The 22,515-nt window shown below is 40.3% G+C and overlaps 1 protein-coding gene across 4 annotated transcripts in view; it reads left to right on the top strand.

Annotated features, from left to right (window-relative positions):
* Positions 1-22,515, top strand: part of gpat2 (glycerol-3-phosphate acyltransferase 2, mitochondrial) — a 360,723-nt gene that overhangs the window by 310,062 nt on the left and 28,146 nt on the right. For 3 of the 4 annotated variants that reach the window (XM_062025621.1, XM_062025619.1, XM_062025620.1), the window contains 3 exons: positions 15,419-15,603; positions 16,077-16,154; positions 19,849-19,971. In XM_062025621.1, the coding sequence (XP_061881605.1) occupies positions 15,419-15,603; positions 16,077-16,154; positions 19,849-19,971 (386 nt within the window). The remainder of the gene's footprint in view (positions 1-15,418; positions 15,604-16,076; positions 16,155-19,848; positions 19,972-22,515) is intronic. The other variant, XM_062025622.1, reaches the window with a different exon arrangement.

Raw genomic sequence — 22,515 nt, 5'->3', positions numbered from 1 at the left:
CAGACGGGAGGAAACCATTCGGTGCTCACGTGAGAAAAAAGGCAGCTGCTGAAAGCACGCAAAAGAATCTGTGATTGACATAATAAAGAAGTCTAAACCGTCTCACGACATTGTCTTCCCTGGATGGTCCTGAGAACCCGCACGACAGTTAGGACTGTCACACTAGTAAATAAATAGAATTTTTAAAAATAGCTATTTTTAGAACAGGCCAGCGGGCGACTCATCTGGTCCTTACGAGCGACCTGGTGCCCGCGGGCACTGCGTTGGTGACTCCTAGTTCAGTCTATAAACAGGTGCACATTATAGCTTGGAATTTACAGTACTTAATACAGCCACTGATGTGCAAAATTGTGTTGCATTATTCAAAACTTATGTCATTTTAAAAAGAAAAATGTAATTGTTTAATTCCAAAGGACTCCCAAGGATTCAGAGAGTTCCAAAGACATTGTAAATATTGCAGAGGCTCTGAATGTCCTTGTTCAGACCAGCAAAAAAACTCTCCCTCTCAGTTAACAACTAAATAATGGTTTTGTTTGCTTGTTATTGACACCAACAGGCTGGTGTGATAAGCCAACTGGTTTGTGGCTTCTTTTGGTTCTACAGAACCGTCATTCCCCCTTCCCTTGCACCTAATCTGGTTCTGTCAAAGGAAGCTTCACAATCTTGGTCCACATGCTTGCTGTGGCCACCTGCTCAAGTTTGATCCTCTTGACACGTGACTCTTTGGAAAAGTTGGCTTACATTTATTTTCTTTTTCAAGCTGTCAAACAGTGAAAATAGACTTTGGGAGCCTGGATATATCTTGGAGGAGAGTTCCACAGTTAATGGCTTCCTTTTTAAACTTTACAAGTGAGCCCTTTTTCTCACTCACTCACTTTTTCTACACTGGTTGCCGCTGTCAAAAACTAATCTGAGCTGTGGAAATCCACAGTATTGTCTGAAGAGATGCACTTGCTGGAAAGTGTGGTCTGAACATTGTAGCAGCAGCCACTACAAATACTGAAAGATATAGCCTGTCTTGTCACAGCCCTAAGACAAGAAGAGGATGTCCCTTTTTTGTACTTAAAGGGAAACTGCACTTTTTTTAAAGGTTGCCTATAATTCACAATCCTTGTGGGAGACAAGAACACATGTCTTTTTTTAATGCATTATAACGCTATTGGACTGGTGATACCAATACCATCCCTACACTGAGGCATGGTGGTGGTAGCATCATGCTTTGGGGATGTTTTTCAGCGGCAGGAACTGGGAGAACAGTCAGGATAGAAGGAAAGATGAATGCTGAGATACTGAATAAAAATTAACGTTTCCCATCTAACCTGATGGAGCTTGAGAGGTGCTGCAAAGAGGACTGGGCAAAACTGCCCAAAGATAGGTGTGCCAAACCTGTGGCATCGTTTTCAAAAATATTTGAGGCTGTAATGGCTGCCAAAGTGCACCAACAAAGTAAGAAAAGGCTGTAAAATACTTACGTACATGTGATTTTTTTGGGGGGCGGGGGGGGGGGGGGGGGGGGGGGTTTCGTGTTAAAGTCCGGCAGCACGGTGGCACAGGCGTTAGTACGTGTGCCTCACAATACGAAGGTTGGATCCTGGGCTTAGGATCTTTCTGTGTGGAGTTTGCATGTTCTCCCCGTGACTGCGTGGGTTCCCTCCGGGTACTCCGGCTTCCTCCCACCTCCAAAGACATGCACCTGGGGATAGGTTGATTGGCAACACTAAATTGGCCCTAGTGTGTGAATGTGAGTGTGAATGTTGTCTGTCTATCTGTGTTGGCCCTGTGATGAGGCGGCGACTTGTCCAGGGTGTAAACTGCCTTCCGCCTGAATGCAGCTGAGATAGGCTCCAGCTCTCCCCGCGACCGCGTAAGGGACAAGCGGTAGAAAATGGATGGATGGATGTTTAAGCCCCACTTAAGATCTTTTGTGTTTTGGTGATTTTAGTGGCGCCAGTGGTAGTGTTTAGCCTGAAGAAAAATCACATTTACTATGAGGACTAGTGCATAGTTGTGAATATTTTACTCAAACTTTCTATTTCCGGTTTGCAATTATCAAATTGTTTTATCTTTTATACCAGGGGTCGGGAACCTTTTTGGCTGAGAGAGCCATGAAAGCCAAATATTTTAAAATGTATTTCCATGAGAGCCATATAATATTTTTTAACACTGAATACTAGAGATGTCCGATAATATCGGACTGCCGATATTATCCGCTGATAAATGCTTTAAAATGTAATATCGGAAATTATCGGTTTCAAAATTATTGGTATCGGTTTCAAAAAGAAAAATGTATGACTTTTTAAAACGCCGCTGTACGGAGTGGTACACGGACGTAGGGAGAAGTACAGAGCGCCAATAAACCTTAAAGGCACTGCCTTTGCGTGCCGGCCCAGTCACATTAAACAGTATCTACGGCTTTTCACAAACACACAAGTGAATGCAAGGCATGCTTGGTCAACAGCCATACAGGTCACACTGAGGGTAGCCGTATAAACAACTTTAACACTGTTACAAATAAGCGCCACACTGTAAACCCACACCAAACAAGAATGACAAACACATTTCGGGAGAACATCCGCACCGTAACACAACATAAACACAACAGAACAAATACCCAGAACCCCTTGCAGCACTAACTCTTCCGGGACGCTACAATATACCCCCCCCCACACACACACACACACACCTCAACCCCACCCACCTCAACCTCCTCATGCTCTCTCAGGGAGAGCATGTCCCAAATTCCAAGCTGCTGTTTTGAGGCATGTTAAAAAAAATAATGCACTTTGTGACTTCAATAATAAATATGGCAGTGCCATGTTGGCATTTTTTCCATAACGTGAGTTGATTTATTTTGGAAAACCTTGTTACGTTGTTTAATGCATCCAGTGGGGCATCACAACAAAATTAGGCATAATAATGTGTTAATTCCACGACTGTATATATCGGTATCGGTTGATATCGGTATCGGTAATTAAGAGTTGGACAATATCGGATATCGACAAAAAAGCCATTATCGGACATCTCTACTGAATACAACTAAATGCGTGCATTTTTAAGTAAGACCAACATTTTTACAGTATAATAAGTCTTTTATTCTTTTTTATAACATTGTTATTCTGAAGGTAACCAATAATAAATTAAATACTTAATTACCATTAATGCGACTTCTGGTGTTGCATGGTTTTGCTGATGGCTTTGTAGTCGTTATTTTTAACACTGTGATTACCAGCGGAATTATTCATTACTTATTGTGTTAAGCAATGTCATCTAAGATTTATCTGAGAGCCAGATGCAGTCATCAAAAGAGCCACATCTGGCTCTAGAGCCATAGGTTCCCTACCCCTGTTTTATACAGTACTTTTGAGTTTGTTGCGTGGCTGGTTGTGTCAGTGAGGAACTGCGAACTATCAAGTTGGTAGCTATTTATTGCTACCACGCAAATGTCCGATAGCTAACATTATCATTAGAATTTTTGATTTGAGTATCGAAAAGGACTGACTACTCCAGCAGGAACAGAGGCAAGGCAGCATTGTTGAGAAATCTCTCCTCGTCTTTGAGCTCACGCCAGCGAGTGACAGCTGAGCTAATGTTGATTCTTGACTGTCCTTTTATTCTGGTAGCCAAACTTATTTGTTTTTTTTGTCTCTTTAGACCAAACTTTTTTTGTTTTTTTTTGTTTTGCAGCTTCTGCAATAATAGCAGTAATTGCACAAAGGCACTCGCATCGACTTCTGTCTTGTAACATATGGGGGTAGTAACATATGCCATCAAGCAAGTCAGCACATTTGTAGTTTTTTTTGTGGCAGGGTTCCTGCCACCCTCCTTATAATTGCCAGTGAAAGTGATACTGACTCGCTTAGGCCGTGACAGAGGTGTCATTCAACTATTTGAAGGTCGATGTATCATCACAAAAGTTATGAAAATATCGGTTGAAAAGTTACTTAGTGCTGCTTTAAAAAGTTTGCAAATTAAACAAAACTAAATAAACTTTTTACCTTTTCATTATATAGAATTTCGAGGACAAAAAGGAATGCATTCATTTTAAATTAAGGCTGTAATGTAACAAAATGTGTAAAAAGTGAAGCGCTATAAAGGGTCTTGGAAAGTGTTGTTAACACATTGGCAGATCCTTGCATGGACATTTTAACCTCCTAAAAGCCAACATCCTCTGCAGTGGATAATTACATTTTCCTTAACAGGGCTATATTTTTCTGAAATGTGTAACTCTATTAAAAGAAATAGACCAAAAACAAATGTCCAATGTAGAAAATATTCTTGAAGGGAAAAGTCTAAACCCCTGTTCTTAGCTTTCTGGAAATTTCAACGATTTAGATGAATAGCCCTGCTTTAGAGGTATGACTTTGGTATGACATTGTATTTATTATAGTGGTAATAGGACTGCACCTTATCATATTAGCAGGGGGTTGCAATATCTTAAACATTTTTCACTTTGCTTTCAAACTATATAAGAGGGGGGGGGGACATATTCAAAACACCTCTAAATATGCGTATGCAGTGCACTTCTACATAACTGGGAAAAACAATTACAACAATAAATATGGCCCTCATCATCCCCTTCAAGCTACTAGACTTTCTAAAATGTGCACATTCAGCTCTGTTGCTATAAAGATCCTTTTAGGATGTGCCTCATCCCATTCGCCATTAGCTTACACAACAGCTCTTCACTGTTTGAGAGGTGAACTCACCGTTTTCAATCTGTGCATCATGAAACAGCAGACATTTTCCCACAGAAGTGAGTACAGCCCTCACATTTCAGCGAGCATGTTAATTATAGTGTATCCGTTTAAAGGACAATATAAAATAGGAATTTAACTTTGATGGAGAATGAGGATGGGCCATAGGTGCTCAATTTGGGCCAGTTCTGGAGACATTTTTCACCACTTCATCAGCTTCAGCTTCCTCCTGTCATCCTGGATATGCGTTTGTTAAGTTAAAGTTCCAATGATTGTCACACACACACTAGGTGTGGCGAAATTATTCTCTGCATTTGACCCATCACCCTTGATTTCCCCCTGGGAGGCGAGGGGAGCAGTGAGCAGCAGCGGTGGCCGCGCCCGGGACTCATCTATGGTGATTTAACCCCCAATTCCAACCCTTGATGCTGAGTGCCAAGCAGGGAGGTAATGTACTCGTTATCATGTTAGAAAACTGCTGTGCAGCCCAGTTACTCAAGGGATGGAAACATGCTCCCCAGAAACAATGTCACAGTACATTTACAGTTCCTGTTTCCCTCAATGAAGCCATTGCTCCCTGGTCAGTCCCTCCAGGATTTTGTGGACTTTTTTTTGTGATTGTGCGGCTTAAAATGGCTAAATTCAGGGTAGCTTTTTAAAACATTGTTTAAGCAAAAATTTTAAAGTTTTGAGTCTTTTTTTAAACATTGCATCTGCTTGTGATTTTATGAATTGTTGTCAATGTTTTAAGTGTTATTTGTAACCCTAACCCAAATAAGTACAGGATTTCGGTTGGTAGAGTAGCCGTGCCAGCAAGTTGAGGGTTCCAGGTTCGATCCCCGCTTCTGCCATCCTCGTCACTGCCGTTGTGTCCTTGGGCAAGACACTTTACCCACCTGCTCCCAGTGCCACCCACACTGGTTTAAATGTAACTTAGATATTGGGTTTCACTATGTAAAGCGCTTTGAGTCACTAGAGAAAAGCGCTATATAAATATAAAAATATAATTCACTAATTTCACCACATCTAAGTAAATATATTTTATTTGCATGTTAAACATTCCTGATAATTGACAGCAATTTACCAGTCCCCTCAGCATCTTCTGGTCCTTTTTTGAGATGCCTTATTTTGCGGGTGCAATAGAAGGTGCATTTGTAGCATAAAGAAGTGCGAGAGAAAGTGCAAGTTGCAATAAATTGTTGCATTCTAATTCATAAAACACTGCAAGTACAGTGTGGGTAACGATGCAGCTAATAGCGCCCATAAAGCCCTCTAAAACAACATCCAAAAACCTCTAACAATGCTCTATTTACATCTTGTGACCTGAATTTTAACTACATATTGGCGGTATTGTTACTATAAGCACTAACGCTGATGAACTACTTTTAGTGGCGCTGTGATCACAGCAAGCTAGAACTAGCTTATGCAGCTATTGTCATATTTAGACGGTGAGAGGCTGCATCCCCTTTGAGCTGGTAGAAGTTAATTCTAGATTATAATTAAAGTTAAGTTAAAGTACCACAGATAGTCAAACACACACTAGGTGTGGTGAAATTCTCCTTTGCATTTGACCCATCCCCATGTTCACCCCCTGGGAGGTGAGGGGAGCAGAGAGCAGCAGCGGTGGCCGCGCTCGGGAATCATTTTGGTGATTTAACCCCCAATTCCAACCCTTGATGCTGAGTGACAAGCAGGGAGGTAATGGGTCCCATTTTTATAGTCTTTGGTATGACTCGGCCGGGGTTTGAACTCACGACCTTCTAGTCTCTAACCACAAGGCCACTGAGCAGGTCTATATATCCCAACTTGGTTCTTGTGCCGTTGATGATGTTAACATGCACACATTGCTCAAGGACACAACGGACGTGGCGCAGTTGGGAGAGTGGCCGTGCCAGCAACCTGAGTGTTCCCTGTTCGATCCCCCCCTTCTACCAACATCGTCACGTCCGTTTTGTCCTTGAGCAAGACACTTCACCCTTGCTCCTGATGGGTCGTGGTTAGCCTTGCATGGCAGCTCCCACCATCAGTGTGTGAATGTGTGTGTGAATGTGGAAATAGTGTCAAAGTGCTTTGAGTACCTTGAAGGTAGAAAAGCGCTATACCAGTACAACCCATTTACCATTTACAAAGTTCCGGTTAAAGTTGACACGTGTTTGCATCCAAAACAAACAATAAGAAGATTTCGGCTTTCATGCCAATCAGCGTATATATTGCTACTACGACCTTATTTTCAAACCTTCTTTATATTGCAAAATTACGACTTTATTCTCATATTTTACTTTTTCTTCCTTCTCGGTGTGGCCCTAATACACCCTTCGTACAAAACATGTGTTTGCCTTTCTCCCCAAGATTGCCTTTATCTTTCGCAATTGTGGTTAATGCGGCGTTACAGGATTTATAGCCATTGAATTTACAAACAATAATGTCAGAATGAACACAGATGACCAGACATTTTATTGCAAAACCAGCTTCAAGTTGACTCTGCCGGTTAATTAGTTCATTTTTGCTTTTGTCACCACGTTTTATCGCGTTGCGCAGCCTAACCTGGGAAATGAGGATCAACTTCAAAACGTGGATACTGCGTATCCTGAGGTAGTCAACCATCAAACATGTCGTGGTAGCTTCTAGCGTCTGTTTTGTACCTTCTGGAGGACAAAAAAAAAAAAAAAATTTAAAACTGTATAATTAATACTGGCCACTGAGCAGGTCTTATACTTATTTACTTTATTTTACTTTTAATTACTGTATTTTTCTGACCATAGGGCACAACGGATTATAAAGCACCTTGTCGATGAGCAAGTCTATTCAGGTCTATTTGCATACAAAAGATAATAAGATAAGATTTTTTTTTTCTACATTTAAAACACTTCCTTGTGGTCTACATAACATGTAATGGTGGTTCTTTGGTCAAAATGTTGCATAGATTATGACGTAATTACGTACATACATAACTAGAGATGTCCGATAATATCGGCCTGCCGATATTATCGGCCGATAAATGCTTTAAAATGTAATATCGGAAATTATCGGTATCGTTTTTTTTATTATCAGTATCAGGTTTTTTTTTGTTTTTCTTTTTTTTTTTTAAATCAACATAAAAAACACAAGATACACTTACAACTAGTGCACCAACCCAAAAAACCTCCCTGTCCCCATTTACACTCATTCACACAAAAGGGTTGTTTCTTTCTGTTATTAATATTCTGGTTCCTACATTATATATCAATATAGATCAATACAGTCTGCAAGGGATACAGTCCGAAAGCACACATGAGTGTGCGTGCTGCTGGTCCACTAATAGTACTAACTTTTAACAGTTAATTTTACTCATTTTCATTCATTACTAGTTTCTATGTAACTGTTTTTATATTGTTTTACTTTCTTTTTTATGCAAGAAAATGTTTTTAATTTATTTATCTTATTTTATAAATTTTTTTTAAAAGGACCTTATCTTCACCATACCTGGTTGTCCAAATTAGGCATAATAATGTGTTAATTCCACGACTGTATATATCGGTATCAGTTGATATCGGTATCGGTAATTAAGAGTTGGACAATATCGGAATATCGGATATCGGCAAAAAGCCATTATCAGACATCCCTATACATAACCCAAAAATATAGTTGTCAAACAAAAGTGTTCTGTTAAACCACTAATGGTAACATAATCTAGCCGGTGGTGTTGTTGTAATAGTTTCTGCTTTTTAAAAAAAATGTTGTATGAGAAAGTTGAAAACAGCACATTTAATGAGCGAATGTTTAAAAAAACAAAACATCTAGACAAAAGCATCTTACCAACATGGCACAAAGAAATGTGCAAGCTAGGCTTTATTCAGCCCCAACAGAGTACACCTGTATTCCTGCAAGGATACCTCAGCCTTCACATGAGAATTTAAAAAATAATAAATAACTCCCACAGTTAAAAGTAAGTAATCTTGAAGACGAGTAAACAATACAAATACTCTCTCGGGACATTACTATGGAAATGCTACTTTACATTTCATTGACTTATCATGAATCATCTACTTATCACAGGTCACATGACTTTCTTCTCATTCTTTCCTATAGCATCACCGTGCATTGAACAGTGTTGATGCTCAGCATTCAAAGAAATCAACCAGAAAGCAACGAAAGTAGACAATCAGCGGTATAAATACTCAGCTCATTTCCGGGAGTCTATAGATAATGGGCTAGCCTGGACGTTGGGCTTGTGCATGATAATTGGGTGATCTGTTTGAGGCTGAATCTCTTATTGATTGAGGTCGAACTGAGCATATCATCGATTTTAAAATATATACTACCGAAGGAGCATTTTTCAAGTTCCAGTCTGTTTGGAGTTAATATGGAGACATTTCTAATAATTTTACTAACTTTTTCTTCATTTAAAATTGAATAGCGACAAATCCAGCATTTTTTTCTGGTGTTGGTGGAGACAGCACTGGTTCTTGGAGACTCTTGACTTCTATCCCATACGAGCAGCGAGTTCTGTGAGCATCCACTGTCCCAAAGCAGTCACAGGCGGCCACACTGGCCTCACGCAGACGCCCCCTGCTGGCGCTTTCCCTCCATGAATGACCTGCAGCCGCCACTGCCCTCTTGATATTTCCACGTTGCACGTTTTGCAGATCGCTGTCCGCGAGTCTATCTTGGATTTATTGACAACGTCTTTCTTACATCATCAGATCATCCTGTTTCGACAGTGGTGTGTTGGTAATAAAAGTATTTTGGCCGAAAGACGAAAATGCAATTTTGGTGGCCGAAATTTTGATGCATAACTAAACTGTACATTGCACTGAGTAAGCTACATTCCTTATAAAATCACCTTGTTATCGAAGTAAATTAATAAAAAAAGCGCAAATTATGTTCAAATCGCTGTACAGTGTCGCAAAAGTCATGTGTGAAAGGAGCCAGAGGATTCCTGCTTCATGCACATGTGAATATGCACGCACACATTTTTTACACGCACACACACCGATCGCATTGACGTGCAGTGAGGTTTGAGGTTGGGGAGGCACTGACCCACTAGTCAGATTTACAAACATACAGTATGATGCTAAGTCACCAGTGTTGGGACTAACGCGTTACAAATTAACGCGTTACTGTAACGTCGTTATTTTCAGCGGTAACTAGTAATCTAACGCGTTATTTTTTATATTCAGTAACTCAGTTACCGTTACTACATGATGCGTTACTGCGTTATTTTACATTAGTTTTTTATGTAGTATCGGCTTGAAACAGAAGATCTGAGTGTGTTGTATTGGAGCGCTGCGGTGTCGTCCTTCTGTGTCACAAGGAAAAGAAAAGTCGTGCTTTGTGTGGGTGTGGGGGGGGGGGTGCTCCCAGACCGTAGTCGAGGAGCGCAGGGGAGACGTTCCTCCAGGGCCTATGTACTTCGGGGCTAACAACCTTCACTTTACCCGGCAGTGGGTCTTTACAGCTCCGGACTCGAGGGTGAATGACGAGGCCGGCGGTTTGTTGCAACTTTGTGACTTTATTGGTGTCTTGCACGCAGCCATCCACCAAGCTAGAGCACCTGCACGCACTCACTGTTGCCGCTCCCTCACCTCTCTCGCCCACTCACTCACTGACGTCACTCACCTCACATGCTGTCATATCTTAAAGGGCCACACACACACACATACGCTACTCTCGTAACAACTAACAAGACATTATGGCGAAGCCAGAAGTCGAGTTTCCTAACATGGAGACATTCTCGCTAATTTTCTTTTGTCGAGCACAAAGAAAAGAACATTTTAGTTAAATGTAAGTTGTGTCTTGGATCAAAGATCCCATCTACTTAAAGTTAAAGGGCCAATGATTGTCACACACACACTAGGTGTGGCAAAATTATTCTCTGCATTTGACCCATCACCCTTAATCACCCCCTGGGAGGTGAGGGGAGCAGTGAGCAGCAGCAGTGACCGCGCCCGGGAATACTGCCCAAAACAGCAATTCAAATCTGCTGAAACATCTACAAAAGCAACATGCTTCGACGAAGCTAGTAAAGAGAGACACAGACTCCGATGCCACTTCAGCTCCACTAAAGGATTTTAACGGAGGGACTGCTAGCCAGGACAACATTGATAGAGCCATTGCAGCGTATGTGCTAGGAGACATGCAGGCTATATCTACAGTGGAGTCACCCGCTTTCAGGCAGCTAATTAGCATGATACCGGCGTCAAACAGCAAATGGCACGGAAAACATGTTCCAAGTACTTGGACAGTGAGTACATAAACATGGAAAGCGAGCTAAAAAAAAACACTCCAAACTCTGCCTCTGCTCATCATTCATCATTGTGCAATTTACTAATAAAAGTTTCAATCAATCAATCAAAAATTGAAGGTACACACACTCTGTCAATTCTCTTATATACTCTTTCATTCTAGACTTCTAGAGTGTTTGATTATAACATCACTCTAAATGTATAGACTATAAAGTTCACAAACATAAAGAGGGATCCTAGTGGACCAGGGAAATCTTTCCTTATCTCTAAACTAAAACTGGGGAAATGTGTAGTGTTCTTGGCTTCAGTACAGTGTTGATCTCCTGAATACATGATTTTATTTCCGAATTCCTTGAGAGAGAAAAAATGCCTGGTTAGGCTTTGTGTATGTCATGTGTGCCTTACTTGGGTGAAGCCATGTTTACAGCTATGTTGTTATTATGCTGTTTGTTACTTATGTATGTTATGTTGCAGCTATTTAAAATAGTTTTGTCAATTTGTTCTGGCCTGAAACAAATTGGCCCTTTGAAACATATCTTTGTCTTTGTGTGTTGTATGTAGACCACATTGCTCCCTGAGTTCAGTGATGCAAATGCATGTCAAGTTGATCAACAGATTGTATTATTCTCCAGTGCAATAACAGTACTGAAATGAAGGCTAAAAGGGCATTAATGGGAGCTTTAAAAAAAAAAAAGATGAAGAAAATAAGTAACTAAATAGTTACTTTTCACAGTAACGCATTACTTTTTGGTGTAAGTAACTGAGTTAGTAATTTTAAATAAAGTAACTAGTTACTGGTTTTCAGTAACTAAGCCAACACTGTAAGTCATTGACTCACAAGTCAGATTTAGAAACACAACAGTATGATGCAATGGCACCGGCTCAAAATCACACAGTATGATGCTAGAATAAAACAGCCTTAGGACACGATTAACACAGCACTGCAGAGTAGACACTAGACCAGGGGTCCTCAAACTTTTTGACTTGGGGGCCGCATCGGGTTAAAACAATTTGGCCGACTGTATATACAGTCGTGGTCAAAAGTTTACATACACTTGTAAAGAACATAATGTCATGGCTGTTTTGAGTTTCCAATAATTTCTACAACTCTTATTTTTTTGTGATAAAGTGATTGGAGCACATACTTGTTGGTCACAAAAAACATTCATGAAGTTTGGTTCTTTTATGAATTCATTATGGGTGTACTGAAAATGTGACCAAATCTGCTGGGTCAAAAGTATACATACAGCAATGTTAATATTTGGTTACATGTCCCTTGGCAAGTTTCACTGCAATAAGGCGCTTTTGGTAGCCATCCACAAGCTTCTGGCAAGCGTCTGCTTGAATTTTTGAGCACTCCTCTTGACAAAATTGGTGCAGTTCAGCTAAATGTGTTGATTTTCTGACATGGACTTGTTTCCTCAGCATTGTCCACACGTTTAAGTCAGGACTTTGGGAAGACCATTCTAAAACCTTCATTCTAGCCTGATTTAGCCATTCCTTTACCACTTTTGACGTGAGTTTGGGGTCATTGTCCTGTTGGAACACCCAACTGCGCCCAAGACCCAACCTCCGGGCTGATGATTTTAGGTTGTCCTGAAGAATTTGGAGGTAATCCTCCTTTTTCATTGTCCCATTTACTGTCTGTAAAGCATCAGTTCCATTGTCAGCAAAACAGGCCCAGAGCATAATACTACCACCACCATGCTTGACGGTAGGTCTGGTGTTCCTGGGATTAAAGGCCTGACCTTTTCTCCTCCAAACATATTGCTGGGTATTGTGGCCAAACAGCTCAATTTTTGTTTCATCTGACATCACATGGACAAAGATAAGACCTTCTGGAGGAAAGTTTTGTGGTGTTTGTTTTGACCCAGCAGATTTGGTCACATTTTCAGTAAACCCATAATAAATTCATAAAAGAACCAAACTTCATGAATGTTTTTGTGACAAACAAGTATGTGCTCCAATCACTCTATCACAAAAAAATAAGAGTTGTAGAAAGTACTGGAAACTCAAGAAAGCCATGACATTATGTTATTTACAAGTGTATGTAAACGTTTGACCACGACTGGATATATACAGTATATTTATATTCCTCGCGCACTAATTGACTGAAAGAGCGCGCACTTGCTGCGTGTTCACCCGACACTGCGATGCGGGCGCAATGATGTCACGTTATCGATGGGAAAATGCATTTTTAGACATCTGAGCGCCTGAGCGGCTTGGAGTCACTGAGAGTAACAAATGGATTAGAAAGGAAAGATTTTTTAAAATAATAATTTGAAAAATTCACCTGGGGATAGATTGATTGGCAACACTAAATTGGCCTTAGTGTGTGAATGTGAGTGTGAATGTTGTCTGCCTATCTGTTGGCCCTGTGATAAGGTGGCGACTTGTCCAGCGTGTACCCCGCCTTCCGCCCGTGTGCAGCTGGGATAGGCTCCAGCACACCCCGTGACCCCGAAAGGGAAAAGCGGTAGAAAAGGGATGTATGGATATGTATATATTTTTTTAAACTTGGGACTTCTGGCGGGCCGGATCTTGGACGCTGGCGTGCCGGAAGCCGTAGTTTGGGGACCCTTTAGTGACAGTTTATCTTACCTTTACTTGTAAATGAAGTCCATTCGCCTTTCCTTCTGTACGAAGATCTCTATGACTTTGTTGTAGAAGTCCTCCTTTTCCTCTTTTTCTTTGAGTTTTAAAAGTCTCTCTTTCTCAATTGAGGTAATTACCACGAAATGCAAGTTCCTGTTTCCCCAAAAAAGCAAGTGGTGTTTATCAGGTCTTTTAATATCTCACCATTTTCCTTTACATTGGCATTGTGGATTCTGATAGTCTCATTCCGAGCCAGATCAAAACGTGATATTCCAAACGTTTTGAAAGAAATCTGACATTGAATGTGGGCAGATGAGCTTTCATGTTTTTCGAGGTTTCTTGGCAGCTTTTTCAGATCAGTATATCCCATTTGGGTCCAAACAGGGAAAAAGGCAGGGAAAGCAATAAAGACGTTTTTGTAGTACAGCCACAAAGCCATTCTTTTCCAGTATACCAATCCTTTTGAAATGAACAAGTTATTTTCTGTCCTCGGACCACACACGTTTGAATCAAATCTGGCAGCTCTGGCGTTGGTCTCCCAGTATTAATTACTTCTTGCTTTGATTGACAGTCCAGTCTTGAAAAATTCCTTACTTTAGAAATAAAATCTTCCATTTTTAGGGCGAAAAATCATCACAGTTTGCGGGAAGCGTAACAGTTGTCTGTTGTTTTTTTCTTGAACTTCTTAAGGGTTCATGAACTTTTGAACTGCAAGTTGACAATATATCAATCAATCAATCAATCAATGTTTATTTATATAGCCATAAATCACAAGTGTCTCAAAGGGCTGTCACCTCCTACTTTGAGGCAGAGGTACTTGCAGCCTCATGGCCTGCCTTTTCCCCGCGGCAACAAGCACGTGCCCCCTCGCACGCTCACGCTCAATACACTTTGTGTGTAGCCGTGGAGGCACCACCTGTGTCTGCCTCACTTCTCGTCTGCTGCGTTATTTTGATCAGGAAACATGGAATTTCCGCGAATTTGACCTTGAAAATTATCAAAATATATAGGAACCACACCAAAATCACATAGAAAGCATACACCAAAAGAGAAATATTAAAACTAATTTTATTTTATTATTTCGTTTTTTAACATCTCCTGCCTCACTCACCTTTACCCCCCTGGTGGCAAGGTGAGGCACTGCCTCACTTGCCTCCCCTGACAGCACGTCACCGACTGATGGAAATACGGACAGACAGATATTTGTTTACACATAGACAAATTATAATACGGACAGACAACTTAAAACACACACACGATATCTGATTACACACACACACACACACACACACACACACACACACACACACACACACACACACACACACAGTTTGATATACAGCAGGGGTGTCAAACTCATTTTAGACCAGGGGTCACATGGACAAAAATCTATTCCCAAGTGGGCCGGACTGGTAAAATCACGGCAGGATAACTTAAAAATTAAGACAACTTCAGATTGTTTTCTTTGTTTAAAAACAGAAGAAGCACATTCTAAAAATGTACAAATCATAATGTTGTTGGGGTTTTTTTTACAATTACCTGTTGCGGTTAATAGTATTCTATCTTTATTTGTTGTTATTTATACTTTCTGAATAAAAATCGCGAAATTATCAAGTATGACAAATAGAATGGATCTGCTATCCCTGTTTAAATAAAAAAAAATCATTTCAGTAGGCCTTTAACTTTAACTTTTAACTTGAAACTCGCAGCACAGCCGCAACGCAAATGCACTCGGTACAATCCTCGGGTAAATCTATCGCGCCATCCAAGCTGCACACTGACAACTGGGAGATACCGTACATATGTGCAATACATTCGTTACACGCTCTCAAGTGACAAGGATCAACCAGCGGCATATGTAGCTCTCGGTCTATTTCTACAATAATACATATTTCTTTCCCCCAGCATGCGCTGTGTCAGCTATGCTATATGAGGTTGCCGGCAGTGGCGTCAGCAGCGAGGTGAGGTCTGACAGCAGCGATGGACAGGAGGTCAAAGGTGACTTGGAGTTTGATGTGGTGCTCCTGCAGTCCGAGCTGACTGAAAGAGCCCTGCAGCTCTGCCATCTCCTGCCTCCGGGCTTTATACCAGTGAGTTTGAATTCATATCACACAGACACACACACACGTAGTCACATCCGGTGTGTCTCATTCAATGGATGTTTAATGGAGCTGAACAGTGACTCACCCCGCTCTGCTGGTCTTCAATTGTGTGTGTGTGTTTGTGTGCCTGTATATGTACATGCTCCATCACACTAACTTCAATGCGGGCAAGATATACGATGTCTTTTTCAGTTAGCCAATCTTTCATTTCTGAAGCTCCTCTTTTTTTTCTACCCCTATTTCAGATATGTTTCTAAGCCTTTTCCTGCATGAAAAATAATGCTCCCACTCATGCACCTCAATGGCCGACTCTACTTCTCCTCCTCTGATCTCAGTTTCTTCTCCACCTCACAGCCTGTGCTCTCTGTCACCTGTCGTCCTTTGCTGGTCTTAGATGTGTGATGGGGCTGAAGCTGTTTGCTTTTCTCACCTCCTCTCTCATTCATTTCCAATCTCTGCAGCCATGCCAGTCTTCTCAGAGTTTTGCTTTGGATGCAATTGACAGTCTGGTGCGATGTAGCATCTTGATCATGGAAGAAGTAAGCTGCATTTTTTATATTGCCCAAAATGTTTGACGTTACATAAAAGTGGAATCTCTGCAGCCAAGATGCTGATTGACCTTTTGGTATGATAAATTTCACGACAACAAATAATTGAAGCCGAAGTAATCTGTCCCAAGGTCACACACTCCCTTTTGCAAAACCCAAAACCAGTGAAGTTGGCACGTTGTGTAAATGGTAAATAAAAACAAAATACAATGATTTGCAAGTCCTTTTCAACCTATATTCAATTGAATAGCCTGCAAAGACAAGATATTTAACGTTCGAACTGAGAAACTTTTTTTTTTTTTTTTTCAAATAATCATCAACTTAGAATTTAATGGCAGCAACACATTGCAAAAAAGTTGGCACAGGGGTGTTTTTACCACTGTGTTACATGGCCTTTCCTTTTAACAACACTCTGTAAATGTTTGGGAACTGAGGAGACCAATTTTTGAAGCTTTTCAGGTGGAATTATCTCCCATTCTTGCTTGATGTTCAGCTTAAGTTGTTCAACAGTCCAGGGTGTCCCATGTGGTATTTCACGTTTCATAATGCGCCACACATTTTCAATGGGAGACATTTTCAATGCACTCTTTTACTACGAAGCCACGCTGTTGTAACACGTGCAGAATATGGCTTGGCATTGTCTTGCTGAAATAAGCAGGGGCGTCCATGAAAAAGACCTTGCTTGGATGGCAAAACCTGTATGTACCTTTCAGCATTAAAGGTGCTTTCACAGATGTGTAAGTTACCCATGCCTTGGGCAATAATACACCCCCACACCATCACAGATGCTGGCTTTTGTAGCCTATACAAGTCCGGATGGTTCTTTTCCTCTTTGGAAGGAGGACATGACGTCCACAGTTTCCAAAAACAATTTGAAATGTGGACTCGTCAGACCACAGAACACTTTTCCACTTTGCATCAGTCCATCTTAGGTGAGCTCGGGTCCATGGGTGTTGTTGATAAATGGCTTTTGCTTTGCATAGTAAAGTTTTAACTTGCACTTATAGATGTAGCGACAAATTGTAGTTACTGACATTGTTTGCTGAAGTATTCCTGAGCCCATGTGATGATATCTTTTAGACACTGATGTCGCTTTTTGATGCAGTACCGCCTGAGGGATCGAAGGTCACGGGCATTCAATGTTGGTTTTCGGCCTTGCCGCTTACGTGCAGTGAGTTCTCCAGATTGTCTGAATCTTTTGATGATATTACGGACTGTAAATGGTAAAATCCCTCAATTCCTTGAAGTAGCTCATTGAGAAATGTTTTTCTTAAACTGTTCAACAATTTGCTCACGCATTTGTTCACAAAGTGGTGACCCTCGCCCCATCCTTGTTTGGGAATGACTGAGCATTTCATGGAAGCTGCTTTTATACCCAATCATGGCACCCACCTGTTCCCAATTAGCTTGATCATCTGTGGGATGTTCCAAATAAGTGTTTGATGAGCATTTCTCAACTTTCTCAGTCTTTTTAGCCACTTGTGCCAGCTTTTTTGAAACATGTTGCAGGCATCAAATTCCAAACGAGCTAATATTTGCAAAAAATAACAAAGTTTACCAGTTCAAACGTTACATATCTTGTCTTTGCAGTCTACTCAATTAAATATAGGTTGAACCTAATTTGCAAATCATTGTATTCCGTTTTTATTTACGATTTACACAACGTGCCAACTTCACTGGTTGTGGGTTTTGTAAAGAGGTTTTAAGTAGGGCTGTTCAATCAGATTAATCCCGCTTTTTAATGTTGATTAATCACAGTAAATTACTTGCGTGCATAATTTAAATCAGCTTTTTTTTTAAAAAACAGGAATTGGGCAATTTTATCTTAAAAATGTCATGAAGGAACATTTTTAAATGTTTTACTTAAATACACATAAATGTCTTTGTTCAAAACGTTCTAACAGTTTGATCTGAAGTACCGTTATTTTGAAGTGTAATTTGCCAACGAGGACACCAATTAAATTCTCCTCACTGACATGCATTAACCTCATCACTGACAGTAAAGCAACCTGCTCTGCCTTTCGAGTAACCATCCGTAATTCAAGTTAAAGTTAAAGTACCAATGATTGTCACACACACATTAGATGTGGTGAAATTTGTCATCTGCATTTGACCCATCCCCTTGATCACCCCCTGGGAGGTGAGGGGAGCAGTGGGCAGCAGCGGTGCTGCGCCTGGGAATCATTTTGGTGATTTAACCCCCAATTCCAACCCTTGATGCTGAGTGCCAAGCAGGGAGGTAATGGGTCCCATTTTTATAGGATTTGGTATGACTCGGCCGGGGTTTGAACTCACAACCTACCGATCTCAGGGCGGACACTCTAACCACTAGGCCACTGAGTAGTAAAGTAGTAAAGCAGAATAAAATTAATTGCGCTGTAAATCTGCATTTCTACATGATTCATGCAATATTTTTTTGTGAACAACCGCATGAGTTAACGCGTTAACTTTGATAGCCCTAGTTTTAATATTAACTGCCATACAAATGTAAATGCACTCACATGTTGGTGACATATGATTTCATAATGAATGTTATAATCATAATGAGAATATAATGACATTTTAATTAATTCACTTGGTTCCTACTATTATAATTACATCTAAATATGTGTTGCTGTCTAGTTTTTTGTTTTTCTTTCACAAAAAATATTTAACTTCTCATGCATGACCAATATGTAAAAAACTGAGTCAAACAACCAATGAAAACTATTTTTAATTTCTATATTGTGTCAGTCAAAACGCTTACATCTGTTTTAGACCACATGTCTTCCGTTAACTTTTTATTGGAGACAAGCTTATGTGTGCAAGGTAAAATGATGTGGCTCAGCTTCCCATTAATCCATGAATCATCCATTTCAATTAAAAAAAAATGACACCAAGAGCTATTTTTGGCTGAGAGGATTATAAGCACCTTACAAGTATCATTTCATCACAGAGCGCTATTATCACTCGGCCATGAGTGGTAAGACACAGTACAAATCTAAACATTATACAACATAAAGTGATGGCTGTGAAAAAGTACAGTAAATGTTTCTGGTGCGTGCAAAATCTGCCTGTGTGTGTATGGTGTTGAAAATACGTCTAACCAGGTGTCGGAAACTTTTTTTTGCTGAGAGAGCCATGAAACCCAAATATTTTTCAAAATGGATTTCCGTGAAAGCCAAATGATATTTTCTAACACCGAACAGAAATAAATGCGTGCATTTTTAAGACAAACAATTTTAGAGTATATACCACCTCTAAAGACATGCACCTGGGGATAGGCTGATTGGAAACACTAAATTGGCCCTCGTGTGTGAATGTGAGTGTGAATGCTTGTATGTCTGCCAGTAGCAGGAGCCAGTGACATACCCTGGCCTAAACTCGAGCGGTAGAGAATGGATGGATGGATCAAAATGCATGGAAATGTTTTAAATTATCTGCGAATTGGATTCAGTCATCAAAAGAGCCAAATCTGGCTCCTGTGCCATAGGTTCCCTATCCCTGGTCTAAACTGTGTTTTTATCCCTATTTGCTTGCTGTGTTCATGAGGTAATGTAAGTTAGTATGCATTATACTTGTGCTCAATGCATTAATGTGTGAAGAGGAGATGTCATATGTGATATTTTATTTTGTTTGGACACATTCACTAATGTTGAGTGTCTCCAAAATATGCTACAAAATGTCATATTGTGCTTCTACGTAGGTTCCAAAGGACAATCCTATCTGTGATTTCTGGAAGAGAGAGGGCACGCTGACCTGGACAACAAGTGACGACCCATATCAGAGCGATTCTGATTGCGAGGAGCCAGACTTATGTTCCTACAAGGTACCCAAGCGCACCACTGGGTCTTTCTGGCTCTGTCATGTGCCCTAGAGAAGCACTGGAGGTTCTATGTATGGGACATTGGTATTACATGATGACCCAGTTTACAGAAGATGGTTAAATAGTGCCACCACAGGCCACAGCATGAAAGGGATATTTGATGTAAGAACATCTACATTACAAAAGCAGCCACTGCAGGTGTAATATGTGTGTCATCTTTAATTGAAGCTTGTCACGAGTGTGACTTTTCAAAGCATCACACAGCAACTAATCAATTCCCAAAGTGTAAAGTGACTGAGAGGCGCGATGTGGTAAATATTCGGAGGAGAATATTTTAATGACGAGCATCAAAGCACACTGACCAGGATTGATGTTCGCTAAACCACTCAAATACTTTCACCATTAAAGATTAGTTGTTAAACTCTGATCTTATTTTACTGATGCAAATGCAACAGTACAAGTTTATCCATTATTCACATATTCCCTGAAGAGTTCTTTTCATCAGTATTTTTCATTTGTGTGTGTGTGTGTGTGTGTGTGTGTGTGTGTGTGTGTGTGTGTGTGTGTGTGTGTGTGTGTGTGTGTGTGTGTGTGTGTGTGTGTGTGTGTGTGTGTGTGTGTGTGTGTGTGTGTGTGTGAGTGTGTGTGTGTGTGTGTGCGTGTGTGTGTGTGCGTGTGTGCGTGTGTGTGTGTGTGTGTGTGTGTTCGTGCGTGAATATATATATATATATATATATATATATATATATTTTTTTTTTTTTAATTTTTTTTTTTTTAAACCAATTCTTTGAGTCACGGTGAGTGCAACTCTTGCCTGAGAGAACATTTTCAAAGCTGTGGATGCATGCATTCAGCATTTTTCTCAGTCAGAGCTCTTCCTCTGTGTTCTGACATGCCTTATAAAGACGAAAGGGTAGCTAGTTGCTAGCGCTGAATATTGTAAACCCTGCAAGACATATCAAATGTTTAATGCAACATTTGGGTCTTAAAAATGGTCTACTGTATACTGTACATACATACAAAGTATGTCTCTTCAGTTTGTTGGTCTTGTGATATGACTTTGAATGGTTGTTGGCTGGCAAACATTGAAGTTAAGGTATACTACTGTACTATTCTTTTAGAAGAAACGTTCCGGATGCTATTGTTTTACAAATGAAATGGGGATAGTACAACCTATCAATAGATTTAATTGTACTGTGTTTTACATTGTAGAGTCCCGTCTTTAGTACAGGTAAAACGGTACAGGTAACCTAAGTGACATATTAATAAACACAAAGCTTGTTATTCTGGAAAATCTACCGACAAGTGTTGTACTTCACGTCCCACTCTACCCTTATCAATGCAAAATTGCTGCATCTTTGTTGGGTAGGCTAATCCATCATCTGCCTGTGTTTTTGTCGATCCATTTTTCTGATACATACACTTCAACATGAATTAGCTTCTAGTTAAAAATGGACTTCCAGGAGAACTTCACCAAGTCTTGTGTTTGGCACAGCAATGGTAGGGTTGAGTCCTACTTGTTGGAAGGACAGTTGAATAAACCGGTGCCCTGCTTTAAAGGGGATCTATAATGCAAAACCAACTTTTCTTTCCTATTGGTACTTGTTTTTGTGTATTTGGGATCTGCATAAGGCCTGAAAATTTAAAATCAAACCGTGCAAATCAAATCAAACAATCTTGCCTTATTTCATACTTTCTCCAAACGGGTTGTTTGGAACCTGCCCATCTTGTGATGTTTTTCCTATGTTTGACGTCAGCGGATATCTCCATATATGGTTAAGTTTTACCTGGAGGGGGCGTGCCTTAAGTTCGGCTGGAAATCGGGAGAAATTCGGGAGAATGGTTGTCCCGGGAGATTTTCGGGAGAGGCACTGAAATTCGGGAGTCTCCCGGAAAATTCGGGAGGGTTGGCAAGTATGTGTTGGATCAATATCAATGTGTGTTTTGTTTTTAATATAGTTTTTACCCGCGTGAGGACTATGATTAATTCCTTGTATAAACGGAAGGATATGAACATCCCATCTGTCAGCATCCCACTGAAAGCAGGCATTGTACAGTAAGTGATTTATTATGTTTGTCGTTTGTATTTCTTGTTTTGTACTTAGCAGATCCAGCACGTAGCAGTATTGCTAATGACTTAGCTTCTAAAACTTGTAGCTCATCTTCCGTATATTCAGGCTCCAAAATATGAGGTTCTGGATCTTCATTTGTCCCAAAGTAGTCGTTGTCTCTCATGAAGTCTGCCATGAATAGTAGTAGCTGTTGTTGAAGGAAAAGGTGAACGTTGTGATGCTTCTGTGAAATTAATACGCTGCCATAATACCTAAGTATTGCATGTTATTATGAATGTGCCTGTTACCACGTTACATATATATTTAGTGTGTTTATAAAAGGTTGGAGGTTTTTTTAGAGCGCTTTATAGGGGGAATAGACAAAATGACGTAATGACTCCCATTAGTTCCATTGTTAGTTGACTTTTGCTACCATTTATTGATGAGTTAGAATGCATTAAAAAAAACATATGTGTGCTTGTCTCACATAAGGATT

Source organism: Entelurus aequoreus, linkage group LG17, assembly GCF_033978785.1.
Source record: "Entelurus aequoreus isolate RoL-2023_Sb linkage group LG17, RoL_Eaeq_v1.1, whole genome shotgun sequence".
Classification (NCBI taxonomy): Eukaryota; Metazoa; Chordata; class Actinopteri; order Syngnathiformes; family Syngnathidae; genus Entelurus; species Entelurus aequoreus.
This window is presented reverse-complemented; position numbering and strand designations above follow the sequence as displayed.